This window comes from Protomyctophum parallelum (genome assembly GCF_964188405.1).
Source record: "Protomyctophum parallelum genome assembly, chromosome: 8".
NCBI lineage: Eukaryota > Metazoa > Chordata > Actinopteri > Myctophiformes > Myctophidae > Protomyctophum > Protomyctophum parallelum.
Genome location: NC_139703.1, coordinates 36,773,743 through 36,794,103, shown reverse-complemented (window position 1 = coordinate 36,794,103; position 20,361 = coordinate 36,773,743). Strand labels below are relative to the sequence as shown.

At 45.7% G+C, this 20,361-nt stretch overlaps 3 protein-coding genes across 3 annotated transcripts; 1 reads left to right on the top strand and 2 right to left on the bottom strand.

The window, feature by feature from the left end:
• Positions 1-1,497: 1,497 nt before the first annotated feature.
• b3galt6 (UDP-Gal:betaGal beta 1,3-galactosyltransferase polypeptide 6) lies at positions 1,498-4,011 on the bottom strand. Its single transcript, XM_083772341.1, has 2 exons — positions 3,871-4,011; positions 1,498-2,562 (listed from the first exon to the last, which is right to left on the bottom strand). The coding sequence occupies exons 1-2, from the start codon at positions 3,900-3,902 to the stop codon at positions 1,503-1,505; spliced, it is 1,092 nt and encodes a 363-aa protein (XP_083628467.1). The 5' UTR covers positions 3,903-4,011; the 3' UTR covers positions 1,498-1,502.
• Positions 4,012-18,355: 14,344 nt separating this feature from the next.
• On the bottom strand, positions 18,356-19,021 carry LOC310863848 (NADH-quinone oxidoreductase subunit B-like; the record flags this gene model as incomplete). Its single annotated transcript, XM_083772347.1, has 1 exon — positions 18,356-19,021. One exon carries the CDS (start codon positions 19,019-19,021, stop codon positions 18,356-18,358), a length of 666 nt encoding a protein of 221 aa, XP_083628473.1.
• A 378-nt stretch (positions 19,022-19,399) lies between these two features.
• On the top strand, positions 19,400-20,188 carry LOC310863717 (ribosome maturation protein SBDS-like; the record flags this gene model as incomplete). The annotated part of the gene is made up of 1 exon (XM_083772213.1): positions 19,400-20,188. The coding sequence occupies one exon, from the start codon at positions 19,400-19,402 to the stop codon at positions 20,186-20,188; it is 789 nt and encodes a 262-aa protein (XP_083628339.1).
• Between the last annotated feature and the right edge of the window lie 173 nt (positions 20,189-20,361).

The window sequence follows — 20,361 nt, the reverse complement described above, 5'->3', positions numbered from 1 at the left end:
CTTATTAGACAGAAATGTAAACAGCACGAGGTACAGCCAGACATTTGGGCTAAAAGGATACCACAAAAGAATGTATTGTGTTCTGTAAAATGGGCAAAAGAAAAAAAGGGGCTACAACATGCAGTAAAACATTTAGAACCTTTCCCAAGAGATACATACATTCAGTGTAACTCCAAATGCTAAAACCGCCCGAGTTCCAAAGGGATTACTTTACATGTATTTTATTTTTTTCTGTGTGTGTCTAGCCAGTCCATAAGCTTAAAATAAATGCTTTCTCAACATTATTATTATTATTATAAATTATGATTGAACTCCCAGAGGCTACAACAACTGTAGGTCCACACAGTACTTCTGTTCAACATCAGTAGTACCTCGTTGTGCTGCGCTCGCCGCAGGTCCAGAATAAATACATTAATAAATAAAATACCAAAGAAATAAAAAAAATAAAGACATAACACACACACAATAAAAGGCGGGCACATCATGGCCTGCCGAAACGCTTGCCTCCCTCGTGTTAGTTTCACAGTGTGCTGCGGAGCGTAAACCTCCTTGAAATGGCATAATTATACACTCTTTATGACCACTGAGGTCTGAAAATGTTTAGATGGTGTTAATGCTTTTTAAAACAACAACAACAACAAAATACAAGAGGCGAGCATCAGGCCACCAACGTGGTAAACGTCTTGACGACAGGGAGAACAACACAGACCGACATCACCGACCACGGGTAGTCAACACCGGGGACCCCACGGGTAGTCCCCACGGGTAGTCCCCACGGGTGGTCCCCAAAACAACAAATAAGAACGGGATCGAAAGCGACGGGACGAGAGGTGACCATGTTTGAAGCCAAATTCCAACTCCCAAAATCTCACTTGCTCACTCTAGCATGGTGGTGTTACAGTGAAATTGGTGACCTGCTGAACCACGGGTCCATTTGGTTCCATTTGTACACTCTCTGAGTTAAATTAACAGTGGTTTTACAAAATATAAATTGGGGTACCAGAGATAGAAATTCCATTAAATAGCATGTGAAACTAGGGGGGGGGGGGTCCATGAAATAAATATGTTTCGGAATCACTGCTAGAGCCGTGAAAAAAACCTCCCTTATCGGGGTCACTGCCTGGCATACGATTTAAAATGGGGGGGGGGGGGGGGGGGGGGGGGTCCGTGGCCCATAAATAAATGTTGATTTGGGGAGTCCTCCTCCTTGACACGAAAAGGTTTAGGAAACCACCTCCTTCCTCTGACAGCACTGGGACGGTTTAAAGGCCTATTCATAGTCTGGATTTTCGGTGGTGAGGTGACCACCGCTCCGGTGGTGAGGTGACCACCGGAGCTGAAATAACATTGAGCGGTGGTGAGTAAAAACAGAGAGAAGGGCTGGAGCGGTGGCGGCTCGTGACGTCATGTTGTAGATCGGTGGTCACCTCACCACTGTAAATCCAGACTATGAATAGGCCTTTAGGGTATGCCCTCTTTCCGCTGACAGCACTGGGACGGTTTTAGGGTATGCCCTCTTTCCTCTGACAGCACTGGGACGGCGGGACGCTCCAGTCGTACACGTAGCTGAGCCGGAGCCTCACCTCCTCCTTGCAGAGGCGTCCGTCGCGCTGCAGCGTCTGGTGCTTCTCCAGCATGTCCTCCAGGCTCTGCTTGTGCGTCACCAGGTACTTGTTGCTGCAGCCGCGCGACTTGTACTCCGTGTCGAAGCGCGGGTCGTGCGTGCGCCGCACGGCGTCCACCGGCGCCAGCCAGGCGCCCAGCGACACGTCCTCGCTCTGCCACGCCTTCAGGTAGCCGGCGTTGAGGCGCACGTAGCGCACCAGGTCCGCCGAGAGCACGTAGCCGCCGCCCAGCGCGTACGGCAGGTAGTAGTCGCAGAGCTCCCAGGCGCTCTCGCGCCACTTCCCGCCGGCCTTCACGCGGCCGCGGCCCGAGAAGAAGCCCCAGTACAGCCGGCTGGGCTCCTTGGCCCGCAGCTCCTCCTTCAGGACATCCAGCCGGGCGAAGGTGTCGTCGTCCGCCTTCAGGACGAACTTGAAGTCAACGTTGGCGTCCAGCCAGGAGTACATGTGGATCAGCTTCAGCGTCAGGTTCTCGTAGGAGTCCCTCAGCTCGGGCAGCAGCAGCAGGTCCCTGTGGCGGCCCTGCTCCGTGCTGAGGTTCTGCAGGTCCTCGGCAGGGAGGCCCTCGGTTCCCACCACGAACAGGGCCAGGACGTCGGGGTCCCTCTGGGCCAGCCAGGTGCTACGGATGATGCTCCGGCGCTCTGTGTACTTGGGCCCGGTCGTGACCAGGACCACCAGGAAGGCCGACAGCTCCTTGGGCCCGGGAGGAGGAGGGGGGGGGTCGTCGTCGGAGCGGTCCGGGTGGTGACGAGGCTGTTGGGGGACGTGGTGGGCGCGCGGGGCTCGGCCCGGAGGGTCCGCCTGGCCCTGCTTCAGAGTCTCCGAGGTGCATTTGGCCAGGAAGAGGAGGACCGTGGCGAAGGCGCACACGCCGCCGATGGCCAGGGCCGTCTTGTGGCGACACACGAGACGTAGCAGGTTCATGGCGCCGAACCTGGAAGAAAAACAATATCAATCAATATCCATGAGATATACCCGTTGCATATCTTTGGTCTGACTAAACTACTAACTGTGCAACACTACTTTGCAAGTTTGCAGCGACGTCCTACCCCACAAACCTAACCCTAACTGCGTGCGGAAGCCAAAGGTGAGTCTTAACCGGCCACGCATGTGTCTTAACCGGCCATGCATGTGTCTTAACCGGCCACGCATGTGTCTTAACCGGCCACGCATGTGTCTTAACCGGCCACGCATGTGTCTTAACCGGGCACGCATGTGTCTTAACCGGCCACGCATGCGTCTTAACCGGCCACACATGTGTCTTAACCGGCCACGCATGCGTCTTAACCGGCCACGCATGCGTCTTAACCGGCCACGCATGTGTCTTAACCGGCCACACATGTGTCTTAACCGGCCACACATGTGTCTTAACCGGCCACGCATGCATCTTAACCGGGCCACGCATGTGTCTTAACCGGCCACACATGCGTCTTAACCGGGCCACGCATGTGTCTTAACCGGCCACACATGTGTCTTAACCGGCCACGCATGCGTCTTAACCGGGCCACGCATGTGTCTTAACCGGCCACACATGTGTCTTAACCGGCCACACATGTGCCTTAACCGGCCACGCATGAGTCTTAACCGGCCACATATGTCTTAACCGGCCACACATGTGTCCTAACCAGCCACACATGTGTCTTAACCGGCCACATATGTCTTAACCGGCCACACATGTCGGAGCCACGTGAGTAAATTAGTATTAGCAGTATACAAAATTACTGGTATCAGAATAAGGGCCGATTCATACTCTCTATATATATATATATATATGTATATATGTATATATTTAGATTTGTATCATGGTGAGAACGACGATACTTTAGTATTTTTACTAAAGTTAAAAAAAGACCTCAATTTTGTATTTAATTAGGCTACAGTATTTGACTAAATTTGAATTACTTTCCACGACCACCACTGCATACACAAAGCATCCAATGCAGAATCACAAAGGGAAAGTCATCGTTGAAACGTTACAGACAAGAGTAAATGATGCTGCATCACTACTGGATGTTAATGAACAGCCAACAATAGTAGATTACCTCTGGCTTCATATATTTACATCATGTAAATGTACATGATGCATCATCAACTGGTTTTTAAATTGACGTTTGGAAGAGGAACGTATATACGCTACAGTTTAAAAACGCCACCCCAGTGTGCAGACATTGATGTGAATATTATGGTGAAACAAACCACAGCCGTAGCCTGTAGGTTAGTATAAGGAAGATTGTTTTCTTACTTTGAGACGTTGCTACACTGAACGCCAGACATGTGTGTTGCATCATCCACATCCTCCTGGTCGAATAGTGGCAAATATATTAGCCTTTTATGTTATGAAGTGTAGCAGCAGAGGTTTCATCATTTCATCAGCCGTTCATTTCATTTGTTATAATTCAGAATCGGCAGTGTTGCCATATGTTGTGGGAGAAATAAGCAACCCAGGTCTATGAAAACCTTAGAGTATATAGCCCAAAAGAAGCAGGCTTTGTGTTAAAATGTTAAAAGTTTATAATTATGAAAATTAAATAAATATTGGAGAAAAAAAGTGACAAATGTGGAATATTTTTGAAGCATTTTAACCACACAAATCTGGTATAGGGTTAGGAAATATGTTCGGATGTGTAGGGTCCTTGGACAAATACATTCATGTGAGTGTCCTTGTCAAGAAATGTGTGAGAAATGAATCACTGGTCTAAAGTGTAGTTGCTTATCTAGGCTGGTCACACAACACAAGCCTAAATAAGCAACTACACTTTAGAAACAAGTCCCCAAAAACCGCAAGCAACTTTACAGGAAAGATAGGCTCAAAGTCGCTTATAATAAGCAGAAATGGCAACACTGGTTGTGCACTGCAGGCGGAAACGGAAATGTCTTATTTTCGTGTCCGGCAAGGCTGTACACGTTAGTGCAATGCTGCCCCCCACAGGCGAGGGTTTCTACTGTAATTTTCTTGACTGTATGTATAGTGTATATAGTATATACTGTTCTTTAAAGGACAACCAAGGTTCATGTTTTAGGTTGTTATTAGAGAAAGTAAAAGATGAGTGTAATTTTTTTTTTCATTTGCTGCTTTCTTTCGTTCTAGGGATTTTTGCTGTTTTTGACAGGGGGGGGGGGGGGGCATTCGAGCATGGGGCTAAATATGTATTATTTTTACGACATTTTATAGTGATATATTTTTAATTATTTACCTAGACCCCAAGAAATTACATCTGGCCACAAAAGATCACAGGATCTACTGAATGTAAAGGTAGCCTACTGGGGGGAAGCCACACTGTCTGTCATAGGCTCAATATGTCAGTTTGACACAAATAATAAATAAATAACATAGTAACAAAGTAAACAAATACAAATTTATCCCCATGCTTGAATGCCCCCCCCCCCCCCCCCCCCCCCCCTGTGAAAAACTGCTAAAATCCCTAAAACGAAAGCAAGCAGCAAATGAAAAAAAATTAACACTCATCTTTTACTTTCTCTAATAACAACCTAAAACATGAACCGTGGTTGAAAAAAACCTAAAGTTGTCCTTTAAAGATGGAGTGCCGTTCCTCAATTAAACACCTCTCCTTTCTATACTCCTCACATGAGAACAAGACATGTTTCACTCAATCAATATGATTAATATGACTAGACAAGCCAGTTCGTGTGTTTTGGTGGCACCTAAACCAAGAACAAATATTCTTAAATCTTCTATTATCTATAGAGCAGTAATAGGTTGGAATGCACTACCAAAGTGTATAACCAATACAAATACAAAATTCATCTTTAAAATCAAGTTAAAAGAACACCTTAAGTAAATCATACTGCATTAACCTTGGGAAAATAATAATTCAAATGTATAATGTGATGAAAGTGATTATGTTTGTCTTTGTTTTTTCTTATTATTTTATATTTAATTTTAATATGTTTTATTTTGAGTTAGTGTTTGTAAACAATTGTAAGTATTGCCTTTGTTAAATGTTAAATGTTTGTCTGTGTCGGACCCCAGGAAGACTAGTTTTTGTCAAGGCAAAAGCTAATGGGGATCCTTATAAACAATAAACAATAAACAATGACTTTTTAAATTGAGAAGCATGTTTGGTGGTCTAGTTAGTAGGCCTACAGTAGGCTAGTAGTTGTAATGGTTTCCGACTTAGCGTCCTCAGCTGGTCGACTCAGACGCATAAGCACATTGTCTGAAATTATTTATTAGGAACATTAATCCCTTGAGATGAACCATCTCGTTTTCAAGGGGCTCCGCAATTCACAAAATACACTTCATATACATAAAGACAAGTTTTACAAACAATTCAACCAGACAAAACAAAACAAGACAAAACAATACAATTCCTAGATAAACAAGAAACAAACAACAACAACAAAACAAAAAACAACAAAACAAAAACTGCAACAAAACAACATTTCACATAACATGGACATAACGTAGACATAACACATGGATCATTGCATCATGGATCTGCTATAGTGATGATTAGTGAAAACATGAACAGGTGGTCTCAAGATGAGAGCTGGACGGCACAGTTTTAAACAAATGAAAAGATGTTATTGAACGAATATGGACAGGTAGCCTAGATTGTTCCAGTCACAAGGAGCTTTGAACATAAATTATTTTTTGCCAACTGATGTGGGTATATTGAAGTAAACCTGAGAGCAATGTCTAAGTTGATGTGTAGAAGTGTATGGTATCATAATAAGCTGTTTCAAATACTGTGGATAATTGTAATATTTAAAGATGAACTGCAGTGCTGCTGTCGTCTTGAGGTGGGAGATGGTAAGTTGAGATTTTCGTACAAGGTACATTGATAACCATGACATGATGATGATTGTCTACTACTGTATCAGACGGACAAACTGTACGTACAATATGATAAAGCGTGTTCCTGTTCATTCTGTTCTTATCATGGTTTCTAAAATCTATATGCCACCAAAATGTGGAACGCCCTACCAATGTCATTAAGACATGCAAATCCCTTGACTCCTTCAAAAGTGCTCTCAAAGGGCACCTACGGACGGCTACAATTCAAAACTGGCCCCTGTAAAATCTCAATCCCCCCCACCGCCCACCCCTTTTTCCGCTCACTGTATAATTATGTTTCTTTTCCCTTTTTATTCCTGTTCTATTCTTTGACTATATAGAAGTGTCTAGTTGTAAGTTTCTGAATGTTTTGATGATTTGAACATGGTGAACCTCTTGTAAACAAGTGTAATGCTTTATTATTAGGTCGTCCACTGCAGTTAACAGTCTTTGTATTGAGTTTGTGCTGAAATGTACTGTAATTATGCAAACTGTTGATAAATATTTCAATCAATCAAAAGGTCATAGATAAACTGTCCTACTGTATACAGTACGGTTTGACATTAACCTTTTGAAGTTAACTTGTCCGGACACAAAAAGTCACTTGTCCGGAGCACGAGCACACACAAATAAGTTTTAAATCAACTAACTGTAAGTTAGTTACAGTAAGTTACTGTAAGTTAGTTAAGGTGAATAAATGATTAAATTTAGGGCTGTCAAATTATTACACATTTAAACAGATTAATCACAGCTTCAAAATGAATTAATCATGATTAATCACCATTCGAACTATGTCCAAAATATGCCATGTTCTTGTTGTGGGAATGGTAAGATAAATGAATGTCAGAAGGCGGATATACATTTAACACATGTATGTATATTTGTATTCTTTATAACAAATCCAGTGTGGTAGGATGGTGTCTCTCTGTCTCTCACCCCGTAACCAACATCATTCGTTGCTGTCTGGAGGAAACCTCATAACTCCATTTTTGAGGGTTTTTTTTGGCATAAATCAGTGCTATTGAACACCCTTTACGTCTGTGTAAATCAGTGCTATTGAACACCCTTTACGTCTGTGTGTTGTTTCATAAATTAGTGCTATTGAACACCCTTTACGTCTGTGTAAATCAGTGCTATTGAACACCCTTTACGTCTGTGTGTTGTTTCATAAATCAGTGCTATTGAACACCCTTTACGTCTGTGTGTTATTTCATAAATCAGTGCTATTGAACACCCTTTACGTCTGTGTGTTGTTTCATAAATCAGTGCTATTGAACATCCTTTACGTCTGTGTGTTGTTTCATCAATCAGTGCTATTGAACACCCTTTACGTCTGTGTGTTGTTTCATAAATCAGTGCTACTAGTCCTTACCCGTTCTGAATATATGAACAGCAAATGATGTTCAGTGTGGGTAATGTGATAGGGGGGGGGCGGTTGTTTACAGATGGTGTTGTGAAGTTGGGTTGGGCACAAAAGTAGGCTAATTAAACGTAAGTTTAATAAGGAAATGCTGTAGTACAATCATAAGTACACCATTGATGTGTGATGTAAATTTGGTGGTGATATTCTGTCTATAAATGGAAGTTATTGAATTTTTTCGTTCACGTTAACATGCCCCCATCAGAACTGTCAGAGCTGGCTTTCAGGTGCCTGTGCCACGCAACCCGCGCGTTGGCTGCGATGCTTCCCAAAGAAGAAGTTATGTCGACTGACGCAAGAGTAGCTAGTAGTATCTGGGTCCAAGTTGTTTTTCCCGTGTGGGTCTGTTGCGCAGAGAAATGTGTCCCAGTATTAATGTGTGTCTGTCCCAACATGCATTTCACTGGTGGTGACACGTGATCAGCGGGGAGATGTTTTTTATTGTAACGCAAATTAATTAAATTAAGATGAATGTTACTTTATTGTATGCTGGTACACCATATCTGCTACCTTCAGGAAGGAGATAACATTTTCTTCGTGGCATGTTTGTTGTATGTAATATCTGACCATATGTAACGGTCAGATATCGCTATCACTGCTACGAATTATTTATATCACGGGTTGTGAATGATCTCCTCTTAGGATACGATTGATAAAGGGAATGTAATGAAAATAGCCTAAATAAGCAAGCAGAAAACAGTCAGAAACAAAACTCACGTTAACCTTTTATCTCAAGTCAAATGAAGGAATCGACAGTATTTGTATAAATGCATGGTAGGGAAATGTTTTCATGGCTAGGACTGTAAAATGTACACTTATTAGCCCACAGACCCCCATTTGAAAAGTATGAAAGACCCCAGTTTGACATGCAGCATAGAAAGTATGGACTGTCGCACAGGTATTCCCAAATGTACAGTGTGGGTAATGTGATGTAATAGATCATATTATTGATATATGTATTTTGAGGAAGAATTGCTTTAATATAGACTTGTTCACTGGAAATGGAAAAACAGTACATCATAGTCATATATAGAACTGAAAGTGTCAAACAGTCATTGTCATGTTAGTAGTGTAGTAATTGCATTTATGTATGTATATACCGGTAGTTTCATGGGCAAATGTGGTTATTATGTATGTGGCTTGGCCCAGTGAAAGAGGAAATGTTCAGCAGTTCAGTTTGATGGTCAATGTGTTAATATTTCTTTGTATACAACATTGTTCATGTCGGTACGTTTGGTGTTGTCCTCCTCATTGATTAGCAAGATTCGGAGTTGCTGGGGGTTGCCAACTCTGCTTGCTGCCACATAGAGTTGTCCATGTGAAAAGAAGTCTTTCACAGAGTATACACCCACTCGTGACAGTGACTGACCTTGTGACTTGTTAACAGTCATGGCAAAGCAAGGGCGTACAGGAAACTGTTTGCGGGTGAGTGTGAAGGGGAACATATTCTCAGACGGTGAGAAAGGTATCCTAGGGATGAGTAGCTGGGCGCCGGCATGGACCCCAGTTACCAGCTCTGCTAGGAGAAGATGTGGGCGGACTTGCTTCAGGATGTAGCGTGAGCCATTGCAATGGCCATGTACTGTGTCAAAGTTTCGCAGTAGCATTATGATCATGCCGACCTTCAGTGACAGGCGATGTGGTGGCATGCCTGATGGACAAAGTGTGTTGAGGAATTCCACTGGGTACTGATGGTTGTCATGTTGTTCCACAGAATCCACACTGTGGAAGATGTGCTCCTGACCTGGGAATTTGTGGGCAATGTATTGATTGACTGTGTCCACTTCTGCATTGGTTGGGCAGAGGATTGCTCTCTCACAAAGCCACTGATGGTCGGTCATATTGTGTGCAAGGTTGTGAAATACCCAGTCGACCATTTCGTGCAGAGTTGATCCTGGCATGAGAAAGCGATCCATTATTGTGACCGTAAATTCTCCCTTATCCTGAATAGTGGGGATGTTCCCCTCGCCCAGATCAAGCAGAAACTGGTGGAACAAAGTGTCATCTTCCATGCTCCCTGCTGTTGCATGTGTTATGCGCATGTTGTTGGTGAGTTTCATGGTTTGAACATGGTTCCAGAGAGGGGAACTCTTCAGGCATCGTGAAATTATCTGAGGTCGTGTGCCATGGGGAACGACTGGTAGGATCTGGCGCCAGTCTCCACTGAAGATGGTGGTAATACCTGAGAGTGTAATAACAAAGTTGCTGCATTATAGACAATTATTATGGAAGTGATACTATATTGTGTTTCTTTTGTAGTTGTGTTTGTCTTGTAATGAAGATTGGCTGGCAAAGGTGTTGGCAGCTGTTATTGTTGTACATAAAAAGGCCACAATATAGTCATTCATGCCGTCAGAATGTACAGTAATAAAGTGTATACGTTTGAATGAAGTCTTACCTCCAAATGGTGAGTTAGGACAGTCCCTGAGTTTCCGGAATGTGCGGTCGGCAGCTTCAACAGCACGGCGATCCATCATGGACACCTCATCAATGACGAAGAGAGAGCACCGACGGATGAGCTCTGCTGTACTGGACGTAGTACCGATAGCACACATTGACTCCTCTGTGAGTACAATGGGACACTTGGTGCGGCTGTGAAAGGTGGTTCCTTTTGGAAGTAATGTTGCAGCAATTCCACTTGAGGCTGTTGCAAGGGCTACTTTTCCATCTGCACGCACAGATTTAAGGATGAAGGTAAGTGTGAAGGTCTTTCCAGTACCCCCACTTGCATCAAGTGCAATAAGCTTGCCACGGTTGTTCTGAACACTTTCCAGGACACAATCTGCAACTGCTCTCTGTTTGTCATTTAGAAGGTGTTGTGTTGCATCAATGTAACGCTGCAGCTCAGGAACATTGTGTTGTGTCTCATGTCGGATGTCATGGGGTTCGGTTTGTCGAATGAGATCACGATTTGGCTGAGGGAGATTGAAGTTGATAGTGAGGTCATATCCATATCGTTCAAGATGCTGCTGAATCTCCAAAAGTACCTGGTTGAGTATGTTGTCATTTGGTTCGGTAAGGCCTGCAGCATGTGTGAGGTCTTCTGAAATGGAATGGTTGTGTCTTTGCCAGAATTGAATGTGGTCTTTCCTTAGTACAAATATGAGTATGTGTGCGAAGATCTCACGTAGCTTAGGGCCAAATGCAACCAATGCTGCTTCTTCCATAACCATGTCTACTTCATGGTCATCCTCACAGATGCCTCGTGCAATGCAGGCAGCAGCGTATGTGTCATGCACAACTCCATTAACAGAGCGAAGGTCGTTGTAGCAGGTTGGACCTTGAACACGGTAGAGCAACATCCGCATGAAGTACAGGTCAGTGTTGTGAGGAGTAAAGGCAAGTACAGGAATGCGCCCAATTGTGTCAGCCAGTTGGTCTTGGTTATGACCACCACTCCTTCTCTGTTTCCTGCGCTTGAACGTCTTGTTGGTGAAGGAGAAATGCTTGAAGACGTCTGGGTAAGTGATGTGTCTCTTATCAGGATTATCTTGCATTGCTGTGAAGTAGGCTGTGAGAGTTGTATGCGGTGGTCCGGAATCAATGAGGGCCTGGGCATCTTCGTCATTGTTGAAGGTGATGAGTTGCTCTCCTTCCAAATGGATTGCCAATTGTTCAACAGGTGGATATTTCTTTTGGATAGGGAAGTCATAAATCCTCCAGAAAGCTTCAGAGGCAGTGATGTAGCGTGCCACCTCATATTGTGTGATTTCATCATAGCGATCAACACTGACCATGCATACGTCGGGACCTTTGTCAATGTATTTGTAGAGATACTTGACTGCAGTGACAGAGCACACGACCTCAACATTGATATGAGCCTCATATCTGAGAGATAGGTATGGGTTAAATGGAACAACCCACTGGTTGGTGATGAGGAATTGTATGCCACCCCTGCCAGTCTTCAAAAACGAACAGCCTGGTGCTCCATGTGTTTCTTCTCGACGCCTATATAAAGGGTAGGAGCTCTCAGACATGGCTGTGTCTGTCCTGTATTCTTTTGGGAATCCTTTTGTGCACTTGCCCTTGTCCATACAGGAAGAAGTCATGTTCAGTGCACCACATGGTCCATGTATCATGTTATTGGCGATCACACGATGCAGTGTAGGGTTAGTGGTGGCATCGGGGATTTCTGCGGATACAATGCGGTCAATGTCAGCAGGGACGCGAGGCTTGTCAGCAGGAAGCAGCGTGAACAGTGCATGTGCATGTGGGAGTCCGCGTTTTTGTGTTTCTTTGACTGTGACATATGCATCTACACGACCAAAGATTTGTTGGTTATATACGTCGTTGATCATCGCGTTCCACTTCATGTGGAAGACCCGTGCAATGATGTCAGGGCGGTCGTGAGGCTGTTGGCCTGGCAGAAGTGACTGGGTTATTTCCTTCCATTTTGGATTACAGGTCATAGTGATGAATAAATCCGGTTTTCCTTTTTCACGAACGATAGCCATTGCGTCTTGGAACTGGTGTGTATACCAACGTGGTGATCCGTAGAGAGTAGAGGGTAGTATTGTGATCCTTCCTGGAAGGATGGCTTCATCAGATGCAATGGCATCTTGTACACATTTGTACTTTTCTGCTTTGAGTGTCTTCTGATTTTTGCGCATGAATTTTAGTCTCTGGCCCTCAATTTTCACTTGCTGATCACATACAAACTGTTGGCTCAGTTTCCCTGTAAGAAAAATAGTAAATGTAAGACAATGTCATGTTGTAAATGCAGGGCTTAGGGTGGAGGCAAATGCAAAATATGTGGAATGAGGGTATGTGAATGGAGGTATTGTACTGCGTAGTTGTAAGTGTGGAATTAGGTACATTACATATATGTGTTATGTGAAGTACCTGCACGGAGGAACAAATTGAAGTGAGTTGCTGGGTCACGTAGTTGAAGATGGTAGCGATAGAAGTCTGTGGCAGTGATCCCCTGTCGACCACCAGGTAGTCGTTGATTGAGTGCGAGATGATAGCCATAGTTGCCTTCAGGGTAGAGCAGTACATAACTGAGGGGATCATAGAGTGGGTGAAGAGGGTGGATCCGCTTTGGCCCACCACTCCGAAGTTGTATCTGTACGTCGATGGGTCCAAACTGTTGGTTTTCTGTAGCTCCTGGAACAATGACAGCAATGTCTGTGCCACTTGGGAGGTTGACTGTACCTGTGTGGAGAGGGGGGAGGGTGTTGTGAAAATTGTCTCTGGAATGAGTATAGTAGCTGTAGTAATGTCTGTGAAAGGTTGTATTTGCGATATTGTGATCAAGGATGTGTAGTGTCATGTGGAGTGGTGTAGCGAATGTGAAAGTGTTGTGAGTTACAAACCTGGGTGGATGTTCCGTGGAGCGTTGGCACTGAGGTTGATGTACATCTCTGTAGCAGGATCTTTAGCAGCAAGTTCTGCAGCTGTTTTAAACTGTTGTATGAGAGGGTTACAGTTGTGCAAAGCTGCCTGTGCTTGTTCCAGTAGGTGTTCGTCGAGGTTTTGGTTCGAATGGTGTGCTCTGCGGTTGCGTAGTTCATGTTGTGGATCATGCACATAGATTTGTGCAAAACAGGGTATAGCAGAATCGGATTCAGGAAGTAGAGGGCCAATTGTATGATACATCTTGCCTTGAATACGCAGGGTTGGGTTGAAGCCAGGTTCTGGTTGGGGTTGTGTCATTCCAATGGAGGCCATAGCCAGAGCGTTGTTGTACCTTCTGGCATCTCGCACAAACTGTGGGTTTAGAAATAATTCTCTGATGGTCTGTGGAGGTTTGGGAGGGATTGAACCTGGTTTGGGGCTGTCAGGGTCGTAACGGAGATCGACACGACCATTGGAACAGCAGAATCCTGGTCTCTCCTCTTTCCAACAATATGCGCCACATGCTGAGCACTTGGAGCATTCGAAAAGGCTGACTGTGCCGAGTGTGTGTGTGGCATCATACAGAGTCTCATCAAAGTATTGCATGTCATCAGGACATGCTGTGCGACGTCCTTGTTGCGTTGTTTGAGCCAACCTCTGAGAGTACAGTGCTGCGCGTGCAGTAGCGTGTGCAGTAGTGTCAACACGCTGCCGGTGGTCATGTTGGGCAGGTGTTTCAGCTGCGCGGGCAGTAGCTTGTGCAGTAGTAGCAGCACGTCGACGGCGCTCATGTTGGGCAGGTGTTTCAGCTGCGCGGGCAGTAGCTTGTGCAGTAGTAGCAGCACGTTGACGGCGCTCATGTTGGCCAGGTGTTTCAGCTGCGCGGGCAGTAGCTTGTGCAGTAGTAGCAGCACGTCGACGGCGCTCATGTTGGGCAGGTGTTTCAGCTGCGCAGGCAGTAGCTTGTGCAGTAGTAGCAGCACGTCGACGGCGCTCATGTTGGGCAGGTGTTTCAGCTGCGCGGGCAGTAGCTTGTGCAGTATTAGCAGCACGTAGACGGCGCTCATGTTGGTCAGGTGTTTCAGCTGCGCGGGCAGTAGCTTGTGCAGTAGTAGCAGCACGTCGACGGCGCTCATGTTGGGCAGGTGTTTCAGCTGCGCGGGCAGTAGCTTGTGCAGTAGTAGCAGCACGTCGACGGCGCTCATGTTGGTCAGGTGTTTCAGCTGCGCGAGCAGTAGCTCTTGAAGTAGCTTCAGCATGTAGACGGCGGTGACGTTCGGCAGGTGTTTCTGCTGTGCGAGCTTGTTGTTGTGCGTTTGTCCTAGCACTCCTTTGCGTGTCAAGTGAAACAGTGTTTGGGGTTGTTGTGGGGTTCATTTTTTTCTTTTTCTTTTTTGTGCTGAACTTGGTTTTCCGCTTTGGTCTAGTTTGTGTATTTGGGGCACGGGGAGGAGCAGTAGCACTGGTGGTGGATGGGTTAGGGTCGCCTTTGAAGTCAGCAGGTTCTGAAATGTGTAGCATTCATGAGTTATTAATAGTGATGGAGAGAGTTGTGTGCATGATGACATATTTTATGGTTATGTTGTGAATGAGTTTAGTAGCAAAAATGCAGTACAGGGGATAAGAGGAGTAGTTACCTGTGGCCAGAGGCCTTTCCAATGAGGGGAAGTGTGTCGTTGTGTGGTGACTGTCCGCATGGTGCTGACCTGAGAAGGTAGGGATGAAATGTAAATATTGTGTTATGAGAAGTAATGAGAACATGTCATCTGTGGAAGGAAGGTAATGTGATACATGTAGTACGGTATATACAATTTGACTGGGAGAAGGAGAGTAGTTTCTGGGCAATGTGTGGGCAATGACACACACAAACACACACACAAACACACACACACACACAGCAGGGGAGTGGGGGAGGTGTGACACTGGTACACACACACACACACACACACACACACACACACACTATCTCGATCTTCCGTTACATTTCAATGTGCTGATAGTTGCACATGCAGTCACACACACACACACACACACACACACATACAGCAGGGGAGTGGGGGAGGTGTGACACTGGTACACACACACACACACACACACACACACACACACACACACTATCTCGATCTTCCCTTACATTTCAATTTGCTGATAGTTGCACATGCAGTCACACACATTGGCAATACATCACATAGATAGAAGTAGTCATCATCACATGTGTAAGCTAAGAACGTAACAGTGGTGCCTTGCTATGCCTTGAACTGAAGTCTATTTGCATATCAATTGTTCCACCCTCCACAGGCAGGAAGTCAATCTATGGCTGAGAAGACAGTGATTCCAAATTCTTTTGAGTGATATTTGATCTGATATTATCTTTAGGGTCTTAAAATAGACCACCTGGGGGTTTTGACCTTCCTGCTTAGCAGATAAGTGACACTATGCATTTTACGACACACACACACACACACACACACACAGGGACAAAGGTGAGTCCCACTTCAGCGACGTTTAACATATTTTGCCATTTTTATAAATTGCAGCATTTAACTCCAATTTCATTTTATATGGTTATACTGTGGTTATATTCATGTAGAAAACGAAGAAGAAATTATTATTATAACTAAAGGTAGCAAAATAAATTAAAATAAAATAAATAAATAAACATTCATACTACATATTATTTTGGCTATATGAAATCTATAATAATTCTGCCAGTTTTAACTGTTAATAAAGGAGGTAGGCTGTGAACAGCAGCACACATCATCATCATTAGCAGATGATGATGTTAGATTTAGAAAATAGGGTTGCTAGTATTTTCTGTTGCCCTGCAGTTGGCTTTGGCACTTCTTTTTCGGGGGGGGGGGTGGGGGGGCGGCATGTTAATCTGTGATGGCACCGGTCCACAACACACAACATACAACAGTGTCGGCGTTTGTTACACAATGTGTTTCCCATTAAATCGGGTATACTCCGTTTATGCTCAACAATGTTCCCGTCTTTCTGTCGGAGGCTGCAGCGCCGTGTAGAGGAGAGAGTTGCGACAACCCCGTTCACTGTTTATTCACGGAGCTTCATGGGTCACTGAACGGTATGTTGTCGTCACTCTCTCTCTCTAAACGGCTCTGGTCTACAGGCTGCGCTCGCAGCGCAGCGCTCCGCTCACTACTCAGCGCTCTCTCTGAGCAAGATGGTGGCGCCCGTCAGACTATGTTGTTACAAATAGTACAAAGATTCTTACGTGGATTTTATCGCACACACACACACACGGGGTGGAGATTTTGTCATGCCTGCGGTCCTGAGTGGAATACGCTTTGCAGTTAATGTACACGGGTTGTTGTCGTCACTCTCTCTCTCTAAACGGCTCTGGTCTACAGGCTGCGCTCGCAGCGCTCCGCTCACTACTCAGCGCTCTCTCTGAGCAAGATGGTGGCGCCCGTCAGACTGTGTTATTGTTAATAGTACAAAGATTCTTACGTGGATTTTATCGCACACACACACACGGGGGGTGGGGATTTTGTCATGCCTGCGGTCCTGAGTGGAATACGCTTTGCAGTTAATGTACACGGGTAGTGCGTGCGTGAAGTAAATTGTGAGGTAACTTGTTCGATACACAGGCATGCAAGCAAAGAAGCAACATGAGACGGAATGCTTACCTGTTGCGTTAGTGGTGGACTGGTTGTTGTTGGTACGGGCAGGAGCGCGAGTGAGACACTGACGCTTTGCATTGCAGCTTCCAGAAAGTGAAAGTGATGGTCGTTTTGTTCGTGGCATGTTGTTTGATGTATGTAGTAATTGTGTCGAATCGATGCGTAGGCTACTGTTACTAAGGTGGAGTGTTCGCCTCAACCCTCATTCGCCTGTCCATGCAAAGGACAGTAGCCAGATGGGGAGGGGCCTGAGGTGGTGTGTGTGGAGCAGATCAACACACACACACACACGCGGCGCCAAATTGTATAGGGCACTCTTTGTTGTGTTGCGGCGGTAGCTAGAGGAAGCATGCCAGTGGGGTAACGGTGAGAACGGTGGCCTGTGATGCAGGTGTCGCTAAGGGGCGGAGGTGTGTGAGGGTGCGAGGTTAATTCACTAATAAATTAATTAATAATCATTAATGTGTCAAATCGAAAAAAGGGCTCCGTCACGCCCTCCATATTCATATGGTCAATGCCTGTGTGAAAAGTGGGAGCGATTGGTGCAGGCAATGAGGAGATAATGAGGAGATAAAATGCGGTCGGACACACACACACTCACAGTCACACACACTCAGACATTCGGTGAATTATAGTTTGATTGAACACCCTTTATGTCTGTGTGTTGTTTCATAAATCAGTGCTATTGAACACCCTTTATGTCTGTGTGTTGTTTCATAAATCAGTGCTATTGAACACCCTTTATGTCTGTGTGTTGTTTCATAAATCAGTGCTATTGAACACCCTTTACGTCTGTGTGTTGTTTCGAAAATACTGAACCAATGGAAAGTAGTAAAAAGTGCTTTGGAGAAAACCTCTTAACTCCATTGGACCCTGAAAACTCCACCACCTCTCCCCCTCTCATGGAAGTAATTGACAATATATACAGTTACAACACCAACTTTGATGGTGCTTTGTTTTAAAAAATATAAGGTTTTCTTAATTTCCTGAAAAAAAAATATTTTTAATTTCCTGAAAAATGAACATTTTGGAGTTATGAGGTTTCCACCCGACAGCAGAGATATGTTGGTCAATGCCATGCAGATAGGGCTAGATAGTTGCAGACCCATAAGGGTCCATTTGGGTTCCTAATTATCATTTAGCTGGGGACCCCCTGAAACTCTGAACTTTTGGGAACCACTGTTGTATTGTATTGTATTGTATTGTATTGTATTGTATTGTATTGTATTGTATTGTATTGTATTGTATTGTATTGTATTGTATTGTATTGTATTGTATTGTATTGTATTGTATTGTATTGTATTGTATTGTATTGTATTGTATTGTATTGTATTGTATTGTATTGTATTGTGTATGCTCCAGTGCGGATCCTTGGGGTCCAAGACAAACTCTCCTTCGGGAGAGAAAATAAAGAAACCTTGAACCTCAGGATTTAGAAGACATTTGTAGAATCGTCCGCAGGTCTAAATGGGTTAATTGGATAAAGGCGCTATACATAAATGCACCTTTTACCATTTTTTGCCATTTTTCACTTGCGATACCAGATCGTTAACTTCTTCTCACGCTTGATCTTCTTCTGCAGCTGCAGCACGCCGTAGAGGAGCGCCTCGGCCGTGGGCGGGCAGCCCGGCACGTAGATGTCCACCGGCACCACGCGGTCGCAGCCTCGCACCACGGCGTACGAGTAGTGGTAGTAGCCGCCGCCGTTGGCGCAGCTGCCCATGGAGATGACGTAGCGGGGCTCCGGCATCTGGTCGTACACCTTCCGCAGCGCCGGGGCCATCTTGTTGGTCAGCGTTCCGGCCACGATCATCACGTCGGACTGCCGCGGGCTGGCGCGGAACACCACGCCGAAGCGGTCCATGTCGTAGCGCGGCGCCGCCATGTGCATCATCTCCACGGCGCAGCACGCCAGGCCGAAGGTCATGGGCCACAGGGAGCTCCGGCGGGCCCAGTTGACCAGGTCGTCCAGCTTGGCGATGACGTACTCTCCTTTACTGCTGACCGCCGGTGGCTTGGCTGCGGCCGCCATGCTCTTCCCCCTGACCGGAGCTGCTGCTAGGGGGCTTGTTGGGGCGTTGTCGCTCGTAGCGGGTAGATGAAACGTACTCCTCTGTTGGACAGCGAGCGACCAAATGGGCCTCGGTGACAAGCAGCCAAACGAGGCCAGACGAGGTAGAACCAACGCCGCCATGTTTGAATCTCTGGTTATTGGAGAACTGTTGGCAGGTCAAAATCTTCAAGGCCGTCAACACTGATGACGCCATACTGACGCTATAGCCTTGCCCAAATATGGAGGGACAGACGGCACAGCAAGTTACTCTGTGGGCAGTTTGTGAATGATGTCACAGGCATTGTGACATCATCGATATGATGCCGGCCCTGCCCTCACCTTTCAACCACGGTATGTGGTTAAAATTGAATCGTCACAAACAAAACATCATTAGCGAATCACACGATTAATTGGCAACACTTGGTGAGATTTACAGTATATCACTGTAGTTTGTTCCTTTACAGTTAGCCTTGATTCAGCTTCACATTCTCCTCCGTCAGTCAGTAGACAAACATAAATATGTATATTTGTACACCGACAAACCAAGTCCGACTGACTAACGTGGCGGTGGTGAGGATGAAAAAGGCGGGGAAACGATTTGAAATCGCCTGCTACAAAAATAAAGTAGTGAGCTGGAGATCTGGCGCGGAGAAAGACTTGGACGAGGTTCTGCAGACAAACTCCATTTTCGTGAATGTGTCCAAGGGCCAAGTGGCTAATAAAGATGATTTGTCCAAAGCCTTTGGAACAGACGACTCGACAACAATCTGTAAACTAATCTTAGCCAAAGGAGAGCTGCAGGTGTCGGACAAGGAGAGGCACAACCAGCTGGAGACCATGTTTCAGGACATCGCCACGATCGTGGCAGAGAAGTGCGTCAACCCCGAGACCAGGAGGCCGTACACGGTCAAGCTCATCGACCGGGCGATGAAGGACATCCACTACTCCGTCAACGCCAACAGGAATACCAAGCAGCAGGCTCTGGAGGTGATCAAGCGGTTGAAGGAGTCGATGCAGATCCAGAGGGCACACATGAGGCTGCGCCTGGTGCTGCCGGCCAAGGAGGGCAAGAGGATCAGGGAGAAGCTGAAGCCACTGGTCCAGGTGGCGGAGAGCGAGGCCTTCGACGAGCAGATGGAGATGGTGTGTCTGGTGGACCCGGGCTGCTACAGGGAGATCGAGGAGCTGATCCGCTGCGATACCAAAGGAAGGGGCTTTCTGGAGGTGCTCAGTCTGAAGGATGTGGAGGAGGGAGATGAGAGGCTCTCTGGAGGTGCTCAGTCTGAAGGATGTGGAGGAGGGAGATGAGAGGCTCTCTGGAGGTGCTCAGTCTGAAGGATGTGGAGGAGGGAGATGAGAGGCTCTATGGAGGTGCTCAGTCTGAAGGATGTGGAGGAGGGAGATGAGAGGCTCTCTGGAGGTGCTCAGTCTGAAGGATGTGGAGGAGGGAGATGAGAGGCTCTCTGGAGGTGCTCAGTCTG

Bases quoted from the DNA above. Each gene is read 5' to 3' on its own strand.
- b3galt6 (XM_083772341.1), bottom strand. From the start codon at position 3,902: ATGTCTGGCGTTCAGTGTAGCAACGTCTCAAA. The intron at 2,563-3,870 runs GTAAGAAAACAA...TTTTTCTTCCAG, and splicing joins CAGTGTAGCAACGTCTCAAA to GTTCGGCGCCATGAACCTGC.